Source organism: Oncorhynchus kisutch, linkage group LG10 (genome assembly GCF_002021735.2).
Source record: "Oncorhynchus kisutch isolate 150728-3 linkage group LG10, Okis_V2, whole genome shotgun sequence".
Lineage (NCBI taxonomy): Eukaryota > Metazoa > Chordata > Actinopteri > Salmoniformes > Salmonidae > Oncorhynchus > Oncorhynchus kisutch.
Window position 1 is genome coordinate 37,711,579 of NC_034183.2, and position 20,715 is coordinate 37,732,293.

Here is a 20,715-nt window from a genome sequence, read left to right on the forward strand (position 1 = left end):
GGATAAAATACTAGATTACCATATCAAATTCCTTATATTAAGCAAACAAGACGGCACCATTTTTAAAATTGTATTTATTTACAGACAGCCAGGGCATACTCCATTATTCAGACATCATGTACAAACAGTATTTGTGTTTAGTGAGTCCACCAGATCAGAGGCATGACATCTCATTATATTGACACGGTGTGTGAATTGGACAATTTTGCTGTCCTTCCAAAGCATTAGCTTTTGTGTGTCGGGGAAAATGGGGGTAAAAAGTCTGTTTTCTTTACGAATGTAGTAGAACAAGTTGTTAAAAATACAAATAGTAAAGTACAGATACCCCCAAAAACTACTAAAGTAGTACTTCAAAGCATTTTTACTTAGTTACTTCACACCACTGCCTCAGCAAAAGTTGGTGCAGGTTTGTTCAGTAGCTGGGGCATGTTCCCCACCAGAAGCCAGGGTGTAGGGACCGGCCAGTGGAGAGGTTGCCTACCTGTACACCTCATAGAAGACCAGACCAAACAGCAAGGTTGGGCCCACACTCCAGCCTTACAACCTTCATGCCTGTGTGTAGTATAGTTTTGAAATTGCAATAACTAGCTTTTAGTAGTTATCATGAGCACTTATTCAGTCCACCTATTCATAAGCATACATTCTTACTTGCATCCTTCCTTTCCTACCTCTGTCCCCTACTGTTCTGGTTTACCTGAGACTAACAGGAAAAGTTCTACCAGACTGTATACATTTGAGAGAAAAACATTCCTCAGAGGCATTTCTAGGAAAATGTTCACTTGGGTGACAACCACTACCATTATGTAATAACTGAAATCTGTAACTTTAGAATCAACAAATGTATGAATCAATAATACTACAGTGACATTGTATGCAATACATGCCAATACCAGTGTCCTGCTGATTAAATCCATGTTCTAGTATAGCAGCTGCAGTTATGTAAATCATTACCGAAGATGATCGTGAAAAACATACTGTACTGCATTGTACGTAGAGCGACAACAATTTGCTGTCCCAATCGGCTATTTTAAAAAACAAAAAAACAAGGCAGTGTTTTCCAGGACAGATTAAGAATCTCTATTAAACATTTTAGTCCAGGATTTTTTTTAAACGATTTGACCTTTATTTAACTAGGCAAATCAGTTAAGAACTAATTCTTATTTACAATGACGGCCTACACCGGCCAAACCCAGACGACGCTGGGCCAATTGTGCGCACAATCACGGCCGTTTGAGATACAGCCTGGATTAAGTTTAATCTGTCTGGGGAAACTGGCCAAAATTGTCTGCAGTCAACAAATAGTCACCAAAAACAAAGTGTTTAAAGTATTTTTGGGGGACTTTGTTATTCATTTTAAAATGTTGACACTTACTATAGGTATTTTTGGCACAACATACAGTGCCTTAATTGTGCCTTAATAATTCACACCCCTAGACTTTTTCCACATTTTGTTGTTACAACCTACATTTAAAATTGAGATTTTTTTGGGTCACTGGCCTACACACACACACAATACCCCATAATTCCAAAGTGGAATTATGTTTGTAGAAATGTTTAATTAATAAAAAATGAAAAGCTGAAATATTCACATAATTCACATTATAAATTGCATGGATTCACTAGGTGGGCAATAGTGTTTAACATGATTTTTGAATGACTACCTCATCTCTGTACCCCACACATACCTTACAGATAATTGGCTCAGTCGAGCAGTGAATTTCAAACAAAGACCAGGAAGGTTTACCAACGCCTCGCAAAGAAGGGCACCTATTGGTAGATGGGTAAAACTAATAAAAAAAACAGACATTGAATATCCCTTTGAGCATGGCAACGTTATTAATTATACTTTAGATGGTGTATTAATACACCCAGTCACTACAAAAATACAGGCGTCTTTCCTAACTCCGAAGAGGAAGGAAACCGCTCAGGGATTTCAACATGAAGCCAATGGTGACTTTAAAACAGAATTTCAAAACAGAATTTCAGAATTTAATGGATGTGGTAGGAGAAAACTGAGGATAGATCAACAACATTGTAGTTACTCCACAATACTAACCTAAATTGACAGAATGTAAAGAAGGAAGCCTGTACAAAATTAAATTATTCTGAAACTGTTGCATCCTGTTTGCAACAAAGTCCTGAAAAAAAGTGTTATGTTTGGGGCAAATCCAATACATTACTGAGTACCACTCTCCAAATTTTCAAGTATAGTGGTAGCAGCATTGCGTTATGGGTATGCTTGTAATCGTTAAGGACTGGGGAGTTTCAGATAGTTCCGTTCTGTTTCTTAATGTTGATGACTAAGCAGAGGAAAAATCCTATAGCGGAAAACCTAGTTCAGTCTGCTTTCCACCAGACACTGGGAGATGAATTCACCTTTCAGCAGGACAGTAATCTAAAAACACAAGGCCAAATCTATACTGGAGTTGCTTACCAAGACGACAGTGAATGTTCGAGTGGCCGAGTTACAGTTTTGCCATAAATCTATGGCAAGACCTGAAAATGGTTGTCTAGCAGTGATCAACAACCAATTTGACAGAGATTGAGGATTTTTTTTAACAACAATGGGCAAATGTTACACAATCCAGGTGTGGATTAGACATACCCAGAAAGACTAAGCTGTCATCACTGCCAAAGGTGCTTCTACAAAGTATTGAGTCAGGGGTGTGAATACTTATGTAAATTCCACGCATGCATTTCATTTCCTATAAAATGTGCAAAATATTTCTACAAACATGTTTTCACTTTGTCGTGAATGTGAATTGTAACAATTGAATCCATTTTCAATTCAGGCTGTCACAACAAAATGTGGAATAAGTCAGGGTGTATGAATACTTTCTAAAGGCACTGTAACTATCTGATAGGGGTGGGCATGATATATATATATTTGACAAATATCAATTCAAAGCTTTTATCCTTAAGCAAGCAAAGTATGAGTACAGCTAATATTTTTACCTACTTCCTTTACACAATAAAATAAACACTTTTTGGACCCCTTCAAAAATGGGGGTATTAAAATATGACATTTGTATCACAAATCAATGTAAGGAGACCAAAGGAAAAATGTTAAAAATGTACAAAAATGATCAAATTCATTTAAAAAGTAGTGTGACCAAATTATGTAAATGTTCGATTATATCGTTTTTGTTTTGTCATGGTGAAGGACCATAAAACCTAATTCAATGAATATGCTATGTGAGCACAGTTTAGAATTCAAAGTTCATTTCTTCTGTTGGATGTAATTGAGGTTGACATGTCGTCGTCCTTGGGGGAGGAGCGGGAAATGCTGACTGGGGTGCACCACAGAACCTGGGGCGGAGTCAAGACAAACAAGGAAGTAAAGTTAACTGCTGTAGGGGCATTTTTCTAAGATTGAAGGGGTAAATAATTTAGATTACATTTAGTAAAAAAGTATACTAAATGAGAGGTGGCATCCTAGCAGTACATCTCTTGACCCTGTGTCTGTCTCTCGCTCTCCCTCTCTCCTCTCGCTTTCTGAGCCTCTTACTTTGGGACATGACGGGCTTGCCGGGTTGTGGGTAGCACCCGTTGCCCTGCTGGATGAATTTCTGTGGCATGCGGTAGGGCCAGGACGGGGACTGGGAGTAGTGGGCTGCGTTGCTGTGCTCCCAATTCCTAGAGCCCTGCTGACTCACCCCCCCAAACTGGGTCTGGTAGCCCGGATCTGCGGGGGGAGGGAGGGTGGAATGGAGAGGTCTTCAAATTCGGTACAGCAAAACATCCTTGGAATTTAAAACAAACAAACTAAGCCAACTACAATAATTTGATAATATCCTTCTGTCCTAGCACCAGTTTTTTGTGAACAGTAAATTAAGTGTGTAGCCAAAACCACTCGTGTCTCTTACCTGACCACACAATCAGCACCGTTAACAGGGAAACAGACAGTTACTGCTAAAGACTCCCAGAACAAGGACAGAATCTGACCACAGTCAGTCAAATAAACAAAGACGTGGACAGAATGACACAGACAGTCAGACCTAACACAGACAGACAGTGCCACCCAGTGTGTACCTGACTTGCCCACAGTGCCATTAGCCACCAGTGACCCTTGCTGTGCCAGGTGGTTGTGCCAGTGCCCATCCAGTCCCGGCCCTCCTCCCAACCCCATGGGCCTCCCCGCCGGCTGGGCGAAGATGATGCTGGGGTCATTGAGGTTCATGGGGCTGCCACCCACCGGAGACCCCCCTGGGCCGGTGTTCCCATTCCCTTGCCCAGGGGCCTGGCGTAAGGGGAATTTCAGGCCAGGCGGGGAGGGCCCTTCAGGGCCACTGGAGGTCTGGAGGACGGGGCCATGGATGGGCCAGGAGGTGGAGGGGTGGTGAGGTTGGTGATGGGCCTGGTGTCCCTGGGACAGGTGTGATTGGTGCTGGTTGTGGTGGGACGGCAGTACCCCCAGAGCAGTGAGAGCTCCAGGGTGGTGGTACTGGCTTGGGTGGGAGGGAGGGAAGCTAAAGAGAGAGAGGGGAACCTGGGGCTGCTTGTGGGGTACCCCTCCAGCGGAGGTGGAGGTCTTGGAAGAGGAGGGCTGGGGGGAGCTGGAGGATTGGCTCGAACCCTGGGAGAACAGGGTGGGCTGAGGGGAATAGGGCGGAGTCTGGCGGGAATCAGACTGGACAGAGAGACCGAGAGAGCAGAGTTGGAGAGACAGCAAGGGAGCAGGAGGTAGTGGGAAAGACAGGAAAAAAAAGAAAATAAATGTATCATACATACATACATACATACAAGTATTGATAGATAAAGAAGCTAGCTGCAACAGTACTCAATGCATTACATTTGAACATGGTTAGGGTGGCTAAGGGAGAGAGAGACAATTCCCTGTTGTACTCACACATTCGGAAGGTTGTCTGGTGCGTCCAGGGAGGTCCTGGGGAGGTTGGGGGATGGGGATGGACTGGGAGCTTACCATGGCTCGCACTATGTGGGAAACTGGAAGAAACAGAAACCAACCACCACATACATTACTCTGTCCCACTGCTGCCCTGTGCTGGGCAGTACTAGTAATGAGAAAATACAGGTCTTCAATCATGAATTAGTTACTGTATACATAGCTGGTAAATACTCTTGCTGTGATCCACTAGCTCAGATAATAAATAAATAAATCAAACATTGTGGACCACTCAAATAAAGTTGAGCTTCTAAACACAATCATAGTCAAACTTGGTACAGTATTTTCTTTGGTATCAGTTAATATACATTACGTCACCTGTACCCATTAAAAAGTAGTCAAATAAAAGGACATTGAGGTGTGTGTGTGTGTGTGTGTGTGTGAGTCTGTACCTGGTCCCCCTGCGGCTTTCTGTCTAAGGTGGCGGTGCTCTGGGCAGTCCCGCCGTACATGACCAATTTCACCACACTGGAAACAGCGACGCTCCCGTGGCTCATGATCGTCTCCATCCTTGACATCCTCCTCTTTTTCGTTCTCCTTCTTCTTCATCCCCCTTTTTGGACAAATGACACACACACGCACAGAAACAGAGGATTCGTTCAATCAAACATGGAAACACCACCCAACATAGGTTCAAATAATATATACTATGCCTGTTGCAATAGAACCATCAGACAAAAGTGCAAACCGGTGACACCTGGCACTGCAAGCATGCTAAAGCAAATGTTCAAAGTATTGAAAATGTTTTAAATAGTATTTGAACCCAGGTCTGCACACACAAACACGTTCCCAAAAAACTCACTGATGTTCTCTCCCTGTGTACCTGCGTCTTTTGGGGCAGTCCTTCATGTAATGACCGATCTTGCCACAGATCCGACAGCACCTGTCATTAGGTGCAAGTTCCCCGTCCGTGAGCACCTTGGAGTCAAAGAAGTAGTTCTGTACCACAGAAGAAAACATTGTTAGACATGAGAACAGACTTTACTTAGACAAATGGAACCATTTGATACGTGTTCATAAATGCAACTCCGTGTCAAGGCAACAATGCCCATTCTTACAATGTGTTTCAGAGTGCCGATCTTGGATCAGGTCCCATTCTTACTCATTGTCATTTAAAAAGGCAATGAACCTATACCAGCACTCATACTCGAACACTCTGTTAATACAGTCCTATTCCTAATGTGTGTCATACCGCCTCTATGCCAGGCTGGGGGTAGAAAGGAGTACCAAACAGCTTCCTGCCGTTGATAAAGGCCTTCATGATGAAGTTAGTCACTGAGGAGAGAGAGAGGGGAGGTGTGTTAGGGACCATGATCACAGAAATACTAGAGACAACACAGAATTGGCCTCCTAAGGATGACTTTAGGAGACATAGTTCACTTACTTTTGCGAGAAACTCCAGCACCAAGATTGTGATTCAAGTCGAAGGGATCTAAGGAAAACAAAAAAAGTCTGTCATCAGTGATCAAATTGGTCCTTTCATCATCACAACAATGTGACTGAGAAGGATAGTTTCACTACCTTCGATGGCGATGCACTTGGAGGTCCACTGCTTCTCGAAGGTGGTGAGACGTTTCCTCTGGCGGATGCTGATGACGAGCTCCTTAAAGTCAAACTCTTCAGTGTAGAACCTGAGCAGGCCCAGCCACAGCTCCCCCACAGTCTCACGGTTCTGCGGAAGCTCTGGCAGACGCTGACGCTACGGGGGATGTCAACAGATAGTGAGCTTTATTATATTCAGAACTTTTAGAGAACGCTTTTGACTACAATGACTAGTAAGCAACAACAAAAACATAATTTAGGAAAAGCAGGCATGTAGGATGTTACATTCAGTAGTGTTGATGACCAAACAACTCACCAGTTCCTCAATGTCATCAAAGAAGAAGGCATTCCAACCATCCACCATCCTCTGTGGTACAGAATGTCCATCAAAGACCTAAGAAAAAGATCAACATTGGGTTATTTCCTTAAGTTTTTTATAAATCCTTTTACAAAAGTCTTTCAGCATGTTCTGTTGGTGTGGGCTACGTCCATACAGACAAGCTGTATAAGTAACCACTTTGGGGTTGTAAAAAGGGTTAACAGAGGGTAAGTAAACAGTACCTCTTGGAGAACAGGGATGACAGGGGGCTGTCTCTGCTGCAGGAAGTAGAGCACCATGAGGATGTAGGCATAGGATGACAGACTTCCTCTGGACGCGTCACCTATGTCACAGCGCTTCGCAAACACCTTCATGGTGTATCCCAGGAACTGCACGCGAGGGTCCAGGGCAGCGTAGGTAGCCAGCATTCTGGTGTTGTGTTGAGCCTGGAAGAGGACTGATGCCAATGAATCCATACAGATGCATGCATTTAATTGCTTAACCTCTTGGGTAGGGGGCAGTATTTTCACCTCTAGATGAAAAGCGTGCCCAAAGTAAACTGCTTGTTACTCAGGCCCAGAAGCTAGGATATGCATATAATTGGTAGATTTGGAGAGAAAACACTAAAGTTTCTAAAACTGTCTGTGAGTATAACATATGTGGAAACCCCAAGGAAAACCCAAGAACAAACCATCCAGGGGAAAAAAATTGAGGTCATAGGATTTTCCAATTGTTTTTTATGGGATACCCTTATTATTAGGAACCTGGTTGCAGTTCCTATGGATTCCACTAGATGTCAACAGTCTTTAGAAATTGTTCAATGTTTTGAGAAATGAAGAAGTAGTGCTATTCATTGTAAGTGTCACTCCAGGTGGACTCTACTGTTTTGATGCGCATGAACTGGAGCGCGCTTCACGTTGTTTTTGTCCGGTATTAATCGATTATTTACGTTTTAGGGTACCTGAGGTTGGATTAGGGGCATTGTTTGAAATGTTTGGACCAAGTTCATAGGTAACTTATTAGATACTTTGTGGACGAGTTGAAACCGGTGTATTTCTGAATCAAACTCGACAAATAAATTGACATTTTTGGGGCATAAAGAAGGACATTATCGAACAAAAGGACCATTTGTGATGTTTCTGGGACATTTTGGAGTGCCAACAGAAGAAGATCTTCAAAGGTAAGGCATGAATTATATCGCTATTTCTGACTTTTGTGGCACACCTGCCTGGTTGAAATATGATTTTCATGTGTTTGTATGCGGGGCGCTGTCCTCAGATAATCGCATGGTTTGCTTTCGCTGTAAAGCCTTTTTGAAATCTGACACAGCGGCTGGATTAACAATAAATTAAGTTTAATGTTGATGTATAACACATATTTTCAAGAACGTTAAATATTTGAATTTGGTATTTTAGCATTTCCCGCACTGCAATTTCACCGGATGTTGGCCAGGTGGGACACTTCTGTCCCACCCGCCCATAAGAACTTTTAAGCTAGTAAGCAAGTATGTAGATAATAGCAACTTAGCTTGAGTTACAAAAGGACCTGTTAACCAGTGACTGACGCTTACCAGAGTGTTATAGAGGCTTATGTCTGCCTCCAGTCCGCTCTGTCTGTGTTCAAACTTCACAATAGGCACTTTGGCTGTTGTGATAGGCAGGATGTTCCTCAGACCTGACATGGGAAAACACAGGTTAATCAATCACCAAGTCACAAAATATGACTGTCTACTCTGTACTCATAGCAAGCAGTCAAACCTTGCATTCTGAAAGGAGTCAATGTAATGTGTTGTGGACGAACTGGTCTCTTACCTGTGTGTTTCTTTAGCACCTTGGCTAGGCCTTCGATGATCTCTTTGCAGTTCAACTTCTGTTGGTAGAGGTAGACATATTTACATCTCAGAATGACTAGGGAGATGAGATCCGACAATGAATTGAAGGCTTAGTTTAAAATGTCAAAATGGGTGCCAGTCTAGTGAGTTAATGTACCTCTGCTGTATCATGGCCCTCCAGGGTCATACAGATGTCCAGGTCGCTGTCACGGAAACCAAAGCCGTTCTTGGAGGAGCCAAACAAACACAGCTGGGCATTGTCTGTAGAATGATATCACAGATGTTTTATAGTAACACACTGAAGTGGTAACACTGTATAGGAAGTTCCGTATTCCTTTACACTGCTGTTACATATGCAACTCAGTTGTTATCTGTACGTACCATTGTACTCCTTTTGTATGAACCTCTCCAGACTACCCAGGATCTGCTCTCTCTTCTGCTGCTCTCCAGGGGAAGGGGACAGCTCATCTACAAACACAACAGATATTTAACAAAAAAAACAGGAAAATAAAAATGATATTTAGCGTGCTTGAGTATTCCTGTGTGTGTTATTTAAGTATATATATTGTTTTTACCAGTGTATGGTTAAAGACACCTGTCTTCGCTCCATAATATAGAAGATATGCTAGGACAAAATCTGGACAAAAAAAATCACTCAAACTCCTTCCTAGATGGCACAAGAATGTTGAACAGCGGACGACTTACGGTAGCAGAGTCGACAAAGACCATCCAGGATGTCTCTGAAGCGGTCGGTCATGGGGGGCAGCGGTTTGAGCTCGATCTTCTTGAAGTCCTCAGGACACTCGTCCTTCAGATGGCCATCTCTCTTACATGTGCTGCACACGACTGTAGGAGGCTGCAGGGGGGATAATCAAATAATAAAGAGGATTGACCTGTTGGAAAGCAGAACCTGTGAACATCCAAATGACCAGAAACTCATTAAGATAATACCTGAAAACTATGGTAAAGACCTGCTTTCTCATAAACTTCAAGCCAAATCCATGAGTCAAACTATTACAATTATGGCAAAGGAGTTCTGGAACTTACATAAAGATATACAAAATGTGCTGTCAAATCAGTTATAGAATTGACATTGTCCATTGGAAAACAAGTTTGATGAGTAAGGTGTTACCTTTCCGCCAGTGAAGATCATTCTGTCAAAGATATAGTGCAGATCTTCTGGTGCAATGTGTCCCTGCTTCTCTGACACATGGTTCTCCTCCTCTTCATCCCTATCCAGTAGGCCGTTATGGGTTGAGGCGGAAGAAGGCTCCAGAGTGGTGCCAGGCTCCGCTACAGCCCCATCCGTAGAAGTCCCCCCCCCACTAAGGACCAAGTCCATAAGCCCGCCATTCAATGCCCTCTCCTCCTTCTCCTGAGTCCGCTCAGCCCGTTCCTCTTCATCACTCTCACCATCCTCCTTCTGACCTGTCTCAGAGCTCTGACTTTTCCCTTCATTCCCATCGCCCTGTCCACCTCCACTCTTCTCAGACCCATCTTCACCCTTTCTCTCGCCTTCCTCCTGCTTCATGCCCCCATGTTTGGTTATATTCTTGCCTCTCTGCTGCTCCACGGTGTTTCGGTCCTTGCTCTGCGGGCAGGCAAAGTATTTGTAGGCGGTGCGGAAGCGCTCCTGGATGTACTCAAAGACCATTTGACTGTTGAGGCTGCGTGCGACGTTCCTCTTCAGGGCAAACGGATCTGAGAGAACAGGAAATGGAGGATGACGACTTGAAAGGTGGTAGTGGGGTGTAGAAACTCACTGAGAAATCTAATAATAAAAAATAAGAGGTCCTTCTGACCTTTCCAACCCCAACCTATTAACCCCTGGTACTTCAGCAGGCTCATTGAGGGAGACAAATAGTAATGTCAAAATAGGTAACAAAGGAGTCTAGTCACACATAAAAATGTATTGTGTAAAACAAACCTGATTGTCTGTCATGTAGAATACAATGACATGTCAGCTCTATTGAGTACGTTTCTATCGTTTCACCTCTCCGAATACACCCCCATTTAGCGGTCTCTCCCCGCCCCCTCTCTGTCACTTACCCTCGATTGCCAGCCTGCGTCGGGGCCAGTTCTTCATGTCTCGAGAGAGAAGTTCTTTGAGGCGGATGCTGATGATGTGTTCCTCCAGGGCAAACTCCAGCGTGTAGAACCTCAGCAGCTCTAGCCACAGCTGGCCCAGGGAAACACCCTTACCCAGGTCCAAGGATAGACGCGTCTGGGAGGGACAGAGTGGGAAATACACTATGTCAATGACATAGGCTTAGTTCAGGAAGCGCCATAAAAAAATATATATTATTGAAAGCCATAGTAACGGTCACATTCTCTCCTCGTTCACTTCCCTTCATGGACTGTGTACTTATGAAAGTTGTCATTAAGTGTTACCAAAAGACTGGTGTCAGATTTCTCTCGAGCTAGCTTATGCAAAACAATCTAATAAATCCATAAAGGGGAGAGTGAGCAAATGTCCACTTTTTGGGAAAAGTGAAGAAATTCAGAACTCGACCATATTGTGAGTGTGCTGTTTGCAGAGCCAGTGAGTAGTCCCTCCCCTCCCGGACTACTCACCTTCCCCGCTACATGCCGGTTCTTCACATCAGGTTTCTTTTGCTCAGACTTGGCCTTCCGTCCTTCCCCCCTGCCATCCCTCCGTCCCTCTGTACTGGGGGATCTGTGCTCCCACCCCACAAATATATCCATCTCTATCCCCGTCAGATGATACTCGTCCACATGCTTCACGTCAAAGCCTTCAATCTGAAACAGAACACAACATAGCTTAGCTATCAACAACAGAAAAGCCAGCAACATGTTATGACTTGTCACTTGAAAGTAATTTATTACTTTCAAATGTGCCTGTCATAATGGTGACCAGTTCTATTAACATGATCAAATGCGTGACAAAGAGAACGATGTCCACTCTAGTTATTATATTTCTGTGGTGTCACCTACCCAGTAGCCGAAGTAGACAGGGAGGATGGGCTCCCTGCGTTGTTGGAGGAAGAAGATGACCATGAGAGAGAAGGAGTAGGAGGGGATACCCCCTTCCGCCTGGCAGTCAATGTGGCACAACTAGAGGAACGGAAACAACCAAATATATCATTGTCTCTGGTCAGGGGCTGTTGGTGTCATCAAAACAACTAAAGCTACAGTATGCAAAGGTATGTCGAGCCATCATATCATTGACTCATTACAATGAAACCCACAGACAAATACAGTAAACTTTAAGAACTGTTGGCATGAAGAGGTTTAGGTTTAGTCAGCAAAGGCCTGAACATTGAAAAAGTGTCATCATCAAAAGCACTAGATAGATACCATTTACATCATATGATGGTATACTATCCATTAAAGAGAATGTCCCCCAGGCCAGCCTTACCTTAGCCCAGAGGCGGAAGGCCAGGACCAGAGGCACCAGTCTGGGTTCCAGTCTAGCCAGGGCAGCCAGGTGGTTGGTAGTGAGGCAGGCTACGTCATTACCTGCACTCACCGTGCACAACAACCTACTGTGGAGACAACAAACTCATCAGGGTTGTATTCATTAGGCACCAAACGGAAGAAAACTGACTGAAACAGAGAGGGGCTACCTGAAAAAAACTCATTTTTGTTTTCTGTTGCAAAATGTATTGCTATAATGTGCCCAGGAATGAAAACCATCCAGCAACTCAGAGGATATTTCAAACAGTAGTATGTTGTAAATAGATCAAAGTAGAGCTAATAGAAAGCAGTAGAGTTGACATTCCACTGACCTGTTGACATCTCTGCAAAACACTACCGGAACTTTGGCGTGAAAGTCAGACTCCACCTCAGAATATTCAGCTGTAAAGAGAAAGGTGAACATTCTTTGACTGCTCCCAAACTCAAAGACAACAACATTATCTCCTAGGCTGGCTCCCCAATTGACATACTGTAACTTCTGAAAAAAAGAGGGGTTGTATTAAAACTAACGTGCATTAGTTATCAGGTTTTCTATAAATGTTCTCGTTTCATAACAACATTCTTCATTCAAAGAGGTTAATATGGACTCTCCAGCCTAACACACAACTCAGTACAGCTCTACTCTTCCCTGCTCTGGCCTGTGGGCTGGAACAAAGAGCTCACTGACTCTGTCTGGTGCCACAACACAATCCTCCTTGTGCTGAATCTACAGTCGCTCTCTACACTGACAGTGTTTATTCATGCAGGGCTGTTCAACACTCACTGCTGTTCTTCAGGATTTCCAGTACTAGTATCAGCACATCTGGTTGGGTCATCTGGAGAGACAACAACAGCATGTCATTTGTTAGTCAGGGTCGGCATCAAAGTTGATCATATCAAATTCAATCAAATGCATTCATTAGGGGTGTCAATTTGGTTAACTCGGTTCGGTCCGCACTGTTAAATGTGTTTTGTTTTACAGTGTCCTGTTTAGAAGTCCTATTATTCACAGGTACTTGGATCCTCTTAACTAATAAGCACTACCCAAATCAGTTAAATCCTATCCAAGACAATCATGTTGAAGAGCAATCGCTGATCATCCGATACAGACTGACATTGAGGTGATGATGCAAACCAAGGCCATGTCCCAATAGTCTTGAATAGCCTCCTTCCCTTGTTTGCCATGTATTGATTAACCCTGATGTAACTGTTAACTCCAAAGATACGTCTTAACACTAACAACAATTTGATGTGCACCCACTTAACATTTATATAACTTGCATTAGTGGTTAGGTGAGAACACAACAAAGACTTACAGTGGAGGGGTAGGTGACGTCAATGTTAATGTCACTTGTCTTGAAGGCAAATCGGGTGAGACAGGAGCCGTAGAGCCGAAGGGAGCAAACTGGATAAGAAACAACACCAAAAGCCATACATTAAACAGCATTATACATGATTCAGATCATATAATCTCCCTACTAGTGTTGTCACGATACCAACATCTCACTCATCATATGATAGCAGGACAAGTATCACGATACCATGAGGTATCGCGATACCACTAGGAAAAATGTCAGTGGCCTTAGCGTCCTGTTCGCGCTGTTCCCTTTTTCAAAATGTTTTGCGGATTTGCTACACGAAATCCAGTCACCGATATTCACACTTCTAACTCAATACAACACATTGGATTGAACCTTACTGTTCAGTGTATCATTTAATACTGCATTGGTTTGGTCCAACAGAATCAGGCATATGGACACCGAAACCAATATACATTATTTTACTGTAATAGAGGAGAAGTTAGCCTTTCTAACCATACCCTGTTTATGTTTCAACTCCTCAAATTTCGAGGACAACAGACACTACTAAAATGGATGTACCAATGAACAATCATTCTGAAGAATTAATGCTCAGTTTGTCGCATGCACATTACCGTACCACGTATCGCTAGCAGCATTTTTATCAAATAATGATTGTTATACTAGCTGTTTAGGGAAAGAAAGAAAAAATAAAATACTAGCTGTTTAGGCTTATAAACTTGTGCAATAAACATAAAACTATTTATATAAGGAATTGGCAACTCATTCTCATTCTGAGAAATATGGTAGCCAACTTGATTTCAACATCTGAACAAAGTGGAAAGACTAGCATGCTGTTCAAACAGTAGGAGATGGACGGTTGTGCTCATAACAATTGAACTGCTTTTCCTTTCAGAGCTTATGAAATTATACCATGATCTAAGTTGACTAAACTTGAAATATAAAGATTAGCTGGCTACTCACTAGCACCTGGGATTGTGCCTGAGAGATTGTTCATGAGTCGGGTGTTTATTTTATTTTATGCCTGTTGGTTCTGTATAAATGTGTAACAAAAAGGGCATTTTTATAGACAGACCTGAAAGTCAGATCAGTGATTATTGCAACAACAACAAAAAAGCAGGTACAACTATTTTGATAAAATATTTAAATTATTAGTGGGTCTTATGGTTGTGTAAAGCATATAATTCGGCCTAGGTATAAATTCAGTGTATTTGACCTTTAAATTGTACAGAAAAAAGCTTCTTTAGAGATAATATTTTGTTTGTTGATATATATCGTGAACCGCCCATAAGTGAAAAAAAATATTTTAAAAAATAGATGAGTTTTAGGCCATATCGCCCAGCCCTAATATCAATGCATTATGATCTGCATGTCATTGTGGCAGTAAGGGGAAAACACTGCCACAGCTGCCACACGTGACATGCGCATGAAAGTGAAGTGGACATTATTGGACACGCACATTCAAGAGAAAGACCAGCTGTGGTTGCACAGCTTTCACCCATTCAGACTTTGTAGATCAGAGGCCTAGATGACAGGGATAGGAAGGATAGGAAGAGTTGGTTACCTGAGAGGTGCTGCTGGATGATCTCCTCCATCCTGTCGACCACTTCCTGTCGCACCAGGAAGTCCTGGTCTGAGATGCCGTGTTGGTTGGCCGCTCGGAGGACGGCTGCGTCAACGGCTCCGAGCTGGGCTGGGAAGGGGGCAGGCAGCGCCCGCAGCTCATTCTCTTCCTGCTTATCCTAAAACAGTTACAGCAGAGTGGAGAGGGACAAAGGCATGGTGAATCCAAATATCCAATGGCCCTGTCTAATTGACTAGGGAGAATGCTGGGGGGGGATACAGAGGAAGGAAAAATAGAGGAAAAATAAACAGACACACACATCAATAAGCTCCACTTCAAGTAAACATTTCCACTTCTAAAATGTCATAAAAATGGAAATAACCGCCTAGGTTTCCCTTCTAAGTTACAATACACATCAGTTGTCGTTGGAGAACATGATAATTATGACAAATTAAATAAAAGTAGCTTTTTCTCTCACCATGATGTTCTTCTTGTGTCTTTTCTCCTTGATGTGTTTGTGTGCCCCCTGTATGTTCTCAATGTGTACAGAACACAGCTTGCATAGATACTGGAAGTTAGGGTATTCAGGAGACGGCTGTAGAGGCGGAGATAGAGCAGTGAAACCAATCACATGTAAGAGATGATGATATGATAGTGCCCCACCCCTCTGCCCTGTAGACATGGAAACCTTAACTCTACGTCTTGAGCTGTTGACTATTAGCATTGAAACAGTTTTACCTGGTGATAATTCTAATTAACCAATTACAAGTTGATAGGACTTAAACATTAAATGCACTATGCATTGTGGTTTGAATACTGCAACACAGAATAAAACAATAAATAGAAATCCCATGATGGTAGTGACTGACCATTACTGCTTATCCCTTAGCCATAATTGATTCGCATTACTTTAATAAAATATTTAATTGGATGACTATTTATTCCAAGTCCTCATCTCTATAGAGCTGCTGCCTATGCTGTCAGACAAAATCACAATTTGATTAGTTCTTCAAAGTAAATACGGCCTACTTTTATGCCTGCTGAACAGGCTACCAACTATGTCAAATCACTTAGATCATGCATTTTCAAGTACACCTTGCAAAGCAACTGCTTTCTACCCCTCTCACGTGTTCTTTTCTCTCTGTGTCAACTAGGTCTCTGTGTCTGTTCCACATAGACAAGTAAGCAGGCGTGCAATGGATTATGCTCATTGTAGTTAATTACCCAATTTTCTCTGCTAAACTATGTCAAATATTGGGCCGTTGGAAACTACAACTCCCTACCATATTGCACAGTTCGGCTTAATCTGATTTATCTCTACAGAAACTGAACATCGAGCTGACAGGAAAAAAACTAAATGGAATTCAAATAATTGACCTTCTTGGATGAATAAGGTGCCCAGAGTAAACTGCCTGCTACTCTATCCCAGATGCTAATATATGCATATTATTAGTTCCATTGGATAGAAAACCTTCTGAAGTTTCTAAAATTGTTTGAATGATGTCTGTGAGTATAACAGAACTCATATGGCAGGCAAAACCGAGACAAATCCAACGAAGTGGGAAATCTGAGGTTTGTAGTTTCATTTAAGTGATTGCCTATCCAATATGATGTGTGTTTGAGGCTTCTATTGTGGAAGGGTGTTGAATAAGAGCGGTTTCAACAAGTGGACTAGGCTGAGGCCAATCAGTTGTTTACTGCCGGTCACACGGGCGCGCCATTCCTTCTTTTTCCTCTGTAATGAATACGCGATTGTCAAGTTGGAATATTATTGAGGATGTATTATAAAAAGACCCTAAGGATTGGTTGTAAACATCATTTGACATGTTTCTACAAACTGTAATGGAACACAACCTTTCGTCTGGATTTTGCGCTCACGCATTGTGCCTTTGGAATAGTGAACTAAACGCGTGAACAAATATGGACATAAATATGGACGTAATCAAACAAAACAAATATTTCTTGTGGGAGTGCATTCCAACGAAGATCAGCAAAGGTAAGTGAAGATTTATAATGCTATTTATGACTTTTGTTGACTCCACAATTTGGGGGGTAACTGTATGGCTTGTTTTTGTGGCTGAACACTGTTCTCAAAATATTCAATATTGTGCTTTTGCCATAAAGCATTTTTTAAATCTGACACAGCGGTTGCATTAAAGATAAACTTGTTCTTAACTTCTTGACGCTACCCATCCCTTTAACAAAACATTATGAACACCTAGCATCAAAGTAGCTTGGTCACGAAAATCAGAAAAGCAATAAAAATTAATCGCTTACCTTTGATGATCTTTGGATGTTTTCACTCACAAGACTCCCAGTTACACAATAAATGTTCATTTTGTGCCATAAAGATTATTTTTATATCCAAAATAACTCTGTTTGGCGCGTTATGTTCAGAAATCCACAGGCTCGAGCGGTCACGACAACGCAGACGAAAATTCCAAATAGTATCCGTAATGTCCACAGAAACATGTCTTTTATAATCAATCCTCTGAATAAATAATCGATAATATATCAACCGGCACTGTCTCTTTTTCAGTAGGAGAGGGAGAGTCAATGGCTGCCCCACTGTGTTATGCAAGCAAAACTCATGGGAACACCCAGCTATCCACCGACGCGATGTTATCTTTCTCGCTCATTTTTCAAAATAAAAGCCTGAAATTATGTCTAAAGACTGTCGACACCTTGAGGAAGTGATAGGAAAAGGAATCTGGTTGATATCCCTTTAAAATGGAGCGAAGGCAGGCTATGGAACATGTAGCTTTCAAAATAGAGGCCACTTCCTGGTTTGATTTTCCTCAGGTTTCGCCTGCAATATCAGTTCTGTTATACTCACAGACAATATTTTGACAGTTCTGGAAACTTTAGAGTGTTTTCTATCATAATCTGTCAATTATATGCATATTCTAGCATATGGGCCTATTTTTAAAAACAGAAAAATAGTGCCCCCTAGCTGAAAGAGGTTAACCGATGCGGGTCAGGTAGCTGCTTAAATAATGAAAAATAACCCAAATGTTGGTTATCAGCACCATCAGATCGATCTAACTTGAGACTGAAGCTGCCTTAAAATGTGCAATTGTGTACATAAATTCCAGTAACTAATACAGACAATACATACAGACAACAGTTGACTGATACAAACTGAGGCAACTTATTTTCTCTCCTCACCTTGACCAGTCTGTGTATGTAGTCTCTGTAGAGGCGCTCCTCAGCCTGTCTGAGACCCAGCTTCTGCTCAGAGGTCATGTTTCTACCCTGACAACGCTCGTTGACCTCCAATGCAGGCTGCCCTGTGCCCACCACAGCACCAGCCTTCTCACCTGCAAACACAGACAGGCAGAATTCTGAAACAGCTGTAGATAACAAATATTTTGACCAAGAATAGTTTCCATGGCAAAACAACAACAAGAGGTCTCTAACAGAGACATATTATAGTGGCTAATGGCTCAAACATTAACCTATAGTTATGTAAAGTATAGAATAACTCACCCGGTGACTTCTCCTTCAATGGACTTGTCTTGGTCTGTAAAGTAAGGCCTTCTTCAGATGAAGTGGCCACCATACCTGTGGCTCCTGTGTCTCTGTCTCCACCTACACCAGCCGGGCTGCGTCCTGTAACCAACGAGGGCCTAGCATCACCCCTCTGCTGCCGCTGGCCTTCAAGTCTCACCTTCCCCCTCTCCCCAGAGTTGGTCCTACCAGTTGGCCTACGAGGCTTCCCTCTCCCTGGGCCCTGAGGGCTGGCAGTGGAGGCTCTGCCTTGGTCCTTATGGTCTTCCCTGGCTGTGGTGATGTTCTCCTTGCTCCGACAGGCAGTGGCAGGCTTGGGGCACTCTCTCTGGGCTGGAGCCTCTTTCAGGGGCCTGGAGCTGGCAGAGGATGAAGCTTTGGCTCCCTTGGCCTCGTTGCGAGAGGGCTTGACTGATTTGAATGGGCTTTTTGATTCCTCCATGCCTCGATCCTGTCCTCTCCCACTCTAACTGCTACTCTGTATTGAGGATGATCAGGGTCTAGTGAGGCAGCTAGTCCAACGAAAACCTGGAGAGATGAAATGCATTCATTGTTGGCATTACCTACATTTACCTTAGAAGAGCAATAGCCTAAACTATTATTATATACTAAATAGTAATACTATCAAATCATATATTGAAGTAATTGGGTATTGATAAGAGGAACTGAGAAAGTAGCCAACGGACAGTGGCAAAACCTTTGCTGCAATGAAGTCCCAAAGGCCTGATTAAACAAGAGTGCATCTAAGCTAGGAAAATATATGGTTAGTTGGACCGGTTCAGAAAAAGGTAAAATTATAACTAGCTATGTTCATTGCAAAGACACATTATTACAATATAACAAAGGGCATAGTTAACGCTAGTTGGTTAGTAGCTGCTTTTAGCAACGCTTTGAGTTTACATACACTAGCATTGCTTCCAATAGTATTGGGTAGCCCAAAAAGCCAGAAGTTAACGAAACATCTAGTTAAAGACATGTATTATTAAACAGTTTCCAAAACGTGGGTCTGTTGTAGACATACTAACCTCATATCAAAATAAAAGTCCTGCACTATTACATGTACGAAAAGGGAATAACCTGTGGGGGACTTTTATATTGACATGAGGTAACCAGAGAGGAAGTGGTTCTACAATAGTCCCACGTTTGGAAAGTCCGTTTAATAATACTGTAATGAAACAGCAGGGAGCAGGTCTCGAACCCTCGACCCGGCGCGCTATCGACTCTGCCGCTTGCGCATGCTTTTGCGGCACAGTCGATAGCGCGCCGGACCTCGGGCTCGAGACCTGCTCCCTGCTGTTTCATTACACTTACAATACATTCCTATAACTTATATTTTGCTTCAAATTCAATGTTTTCATAATGTCCAACCAGCACAGTAAGTTAAAAATATTATTTATTTTATTTAACTACGGGCTTCCCGCGGACAGTTTTCTGTGCAACCCAATACAATTCGGAGCAACGCTAGTGTATGTAAATACACCCGCGTTGCTAAAAGCATCTAGCTGAACAAAACCATGGCTGAAGCACTTGTTTATTAAGAAACGAAACCACATCGCGAAAGGGCCTTCTCGCACAGCGAGACACCCTGCAGAAGCAGCAAACTAAAATGTATTAAAAACGTCTCGAGACAAATACATATCCGCAAGCTCACGCACGGACTTCCTAGCTAGCTAGCAAATGTATTTGCTAACGACAGCTACATAAGTCAAAGTAGCTAATAAATGGCTGGCTAGCTAGTTCGCAAACTAGGCATATCTCCGCTGGCGGTTTAGCGTTTCTATTGACAATTGTTTTACTAGCTAGGTACTCTATAAAACGGATGCACGACAAAATCGTCAAACGTCCACAAATAATATCTAATGCCTTACTGTAATATGCAGGTTTTTAGCTGAAAATGGACCTAGACCGTATTTATGTTCCTGTTCAGTATATTGTTTTTCTCATCCACGGCCCCGATCAACACAGCAACCATAGACGCCATGTTAATCCCTCTACACTTTGTCTTCTTCCATGAGGTTTAACGGCGGTTGTCATCCAATAAATGTTGCATTACCGCCACCTACTAGACTGGAGTATAACTTCCTTATTCTTTGCTTAAAAAACAATACCCTAACATTTAACACTACACTCACAAAAAAAATAAAACACCACCCTACTCCACTATCTAAATATATTTAGTCCTACTTCAGGCCAACAACCTGAAAGGATGGGACACCACCTCTTAACACACCATGTAACTCTTCTGAGGTAAAATCTCATATACTCAAATACCTCTCTGCAGCTGCCACCACAACCTCAATTTCTCTG

The 20,715-nt window shown here is 42.5% G+C and overlaps 1 protein-coding gene across 3 annotated transcripts; it reads right to left on the reverse strand.

The window, feature by feature from the left end:
* Positions 1-56: 56 nt before the first annotated feature.
* LOC109898107 (terminal uridylyltransferase 4) lies at positions 57-20,405 on the reverse strand. Of its 3 annotated transcripts, none has more exons than XR_004211218.1 (29): positions 20,277-20,405; positions 18,388-18,936; positions 18,067-18,218; positions 15,377-15,493; positions 14,899-15,076; positions 13,332-13,420; positions 12,800-12,851; positions 12,348-12,417; positions 11,978-12,104; positions 11,554-11,673; positions 11,173-11,358; positions 10,648-10,822; positions 9,731-10,299; positions 9,304-9,454; positions 8,980-9,066; positions 8,756-8,859; positions 8,579-8,636; positions 8,338-8,441; positions 7,010-7,213; positions 6,765-6,842; positions 6,428-6,605; positions 6,291-6,338; positions 6,099-6,181; positions 5,709-5,845; positions 5,299-5,459; positions 4,850-4,947; positions 4,490-4,630; positions 3,509-3,685; positions 57-3,309 (listed from the first exon to the last, which is right to left on the reverse strand). XR_004211218.1 is itself a non-coding variant. In XM_020492909.2 (29 exons), exons 2-29 carry the CDS (start codon positions 18,848-18,850, stop codon positions 3,221-3,223), a joined length of 4,632 nt encoding a protein of 1,543 aa, XP_020348498.1. In that variant the 5' UTR covers positions 18,851-18,936; positions 20,277-20,405; the 3' UTR covers positions 57-3,220. The 3 variants fall into 3 exon arrangements, 2 of the variants coding, with proteins under 2 accessions (XP_020348498.1, XP_020348497.1); XM_020492909.2 differs by having other exon boundaries at positions 4,033-4,630; positions 5,730-5,845; XM_020492908.2 differs by having other exon boundaries at positions 4,033-4,630.
* Positions 20,406-20,715: the final 310 nt, after the last annotated feature.

Bases quoted from the DNA above. Each gene is read 5' to 3' on its own strand.
- LOC109898107 (XM_020492908.2), bottom strand. From the start codon at position 18,850: ATGGAGGAATCAAAAAGCCCATTCAAATCAGTCAAGCCCTCTCGCAAC. The intron at 18,219-18,387 runs GTGAGTTATTCT...CTGTGTTTGCAG, and splicing joins ATTGAAGGAGAAGTCACCGG to GTGAGAAGGCTGGTGCTGTG. The intron at 15,077-15,376 runs GTGAGAGAAAAA...TAACTGTTTTAG, and splicing joins GACACAAGAAGAACATCATG to GATAAGCAGGAAGAGAATGA.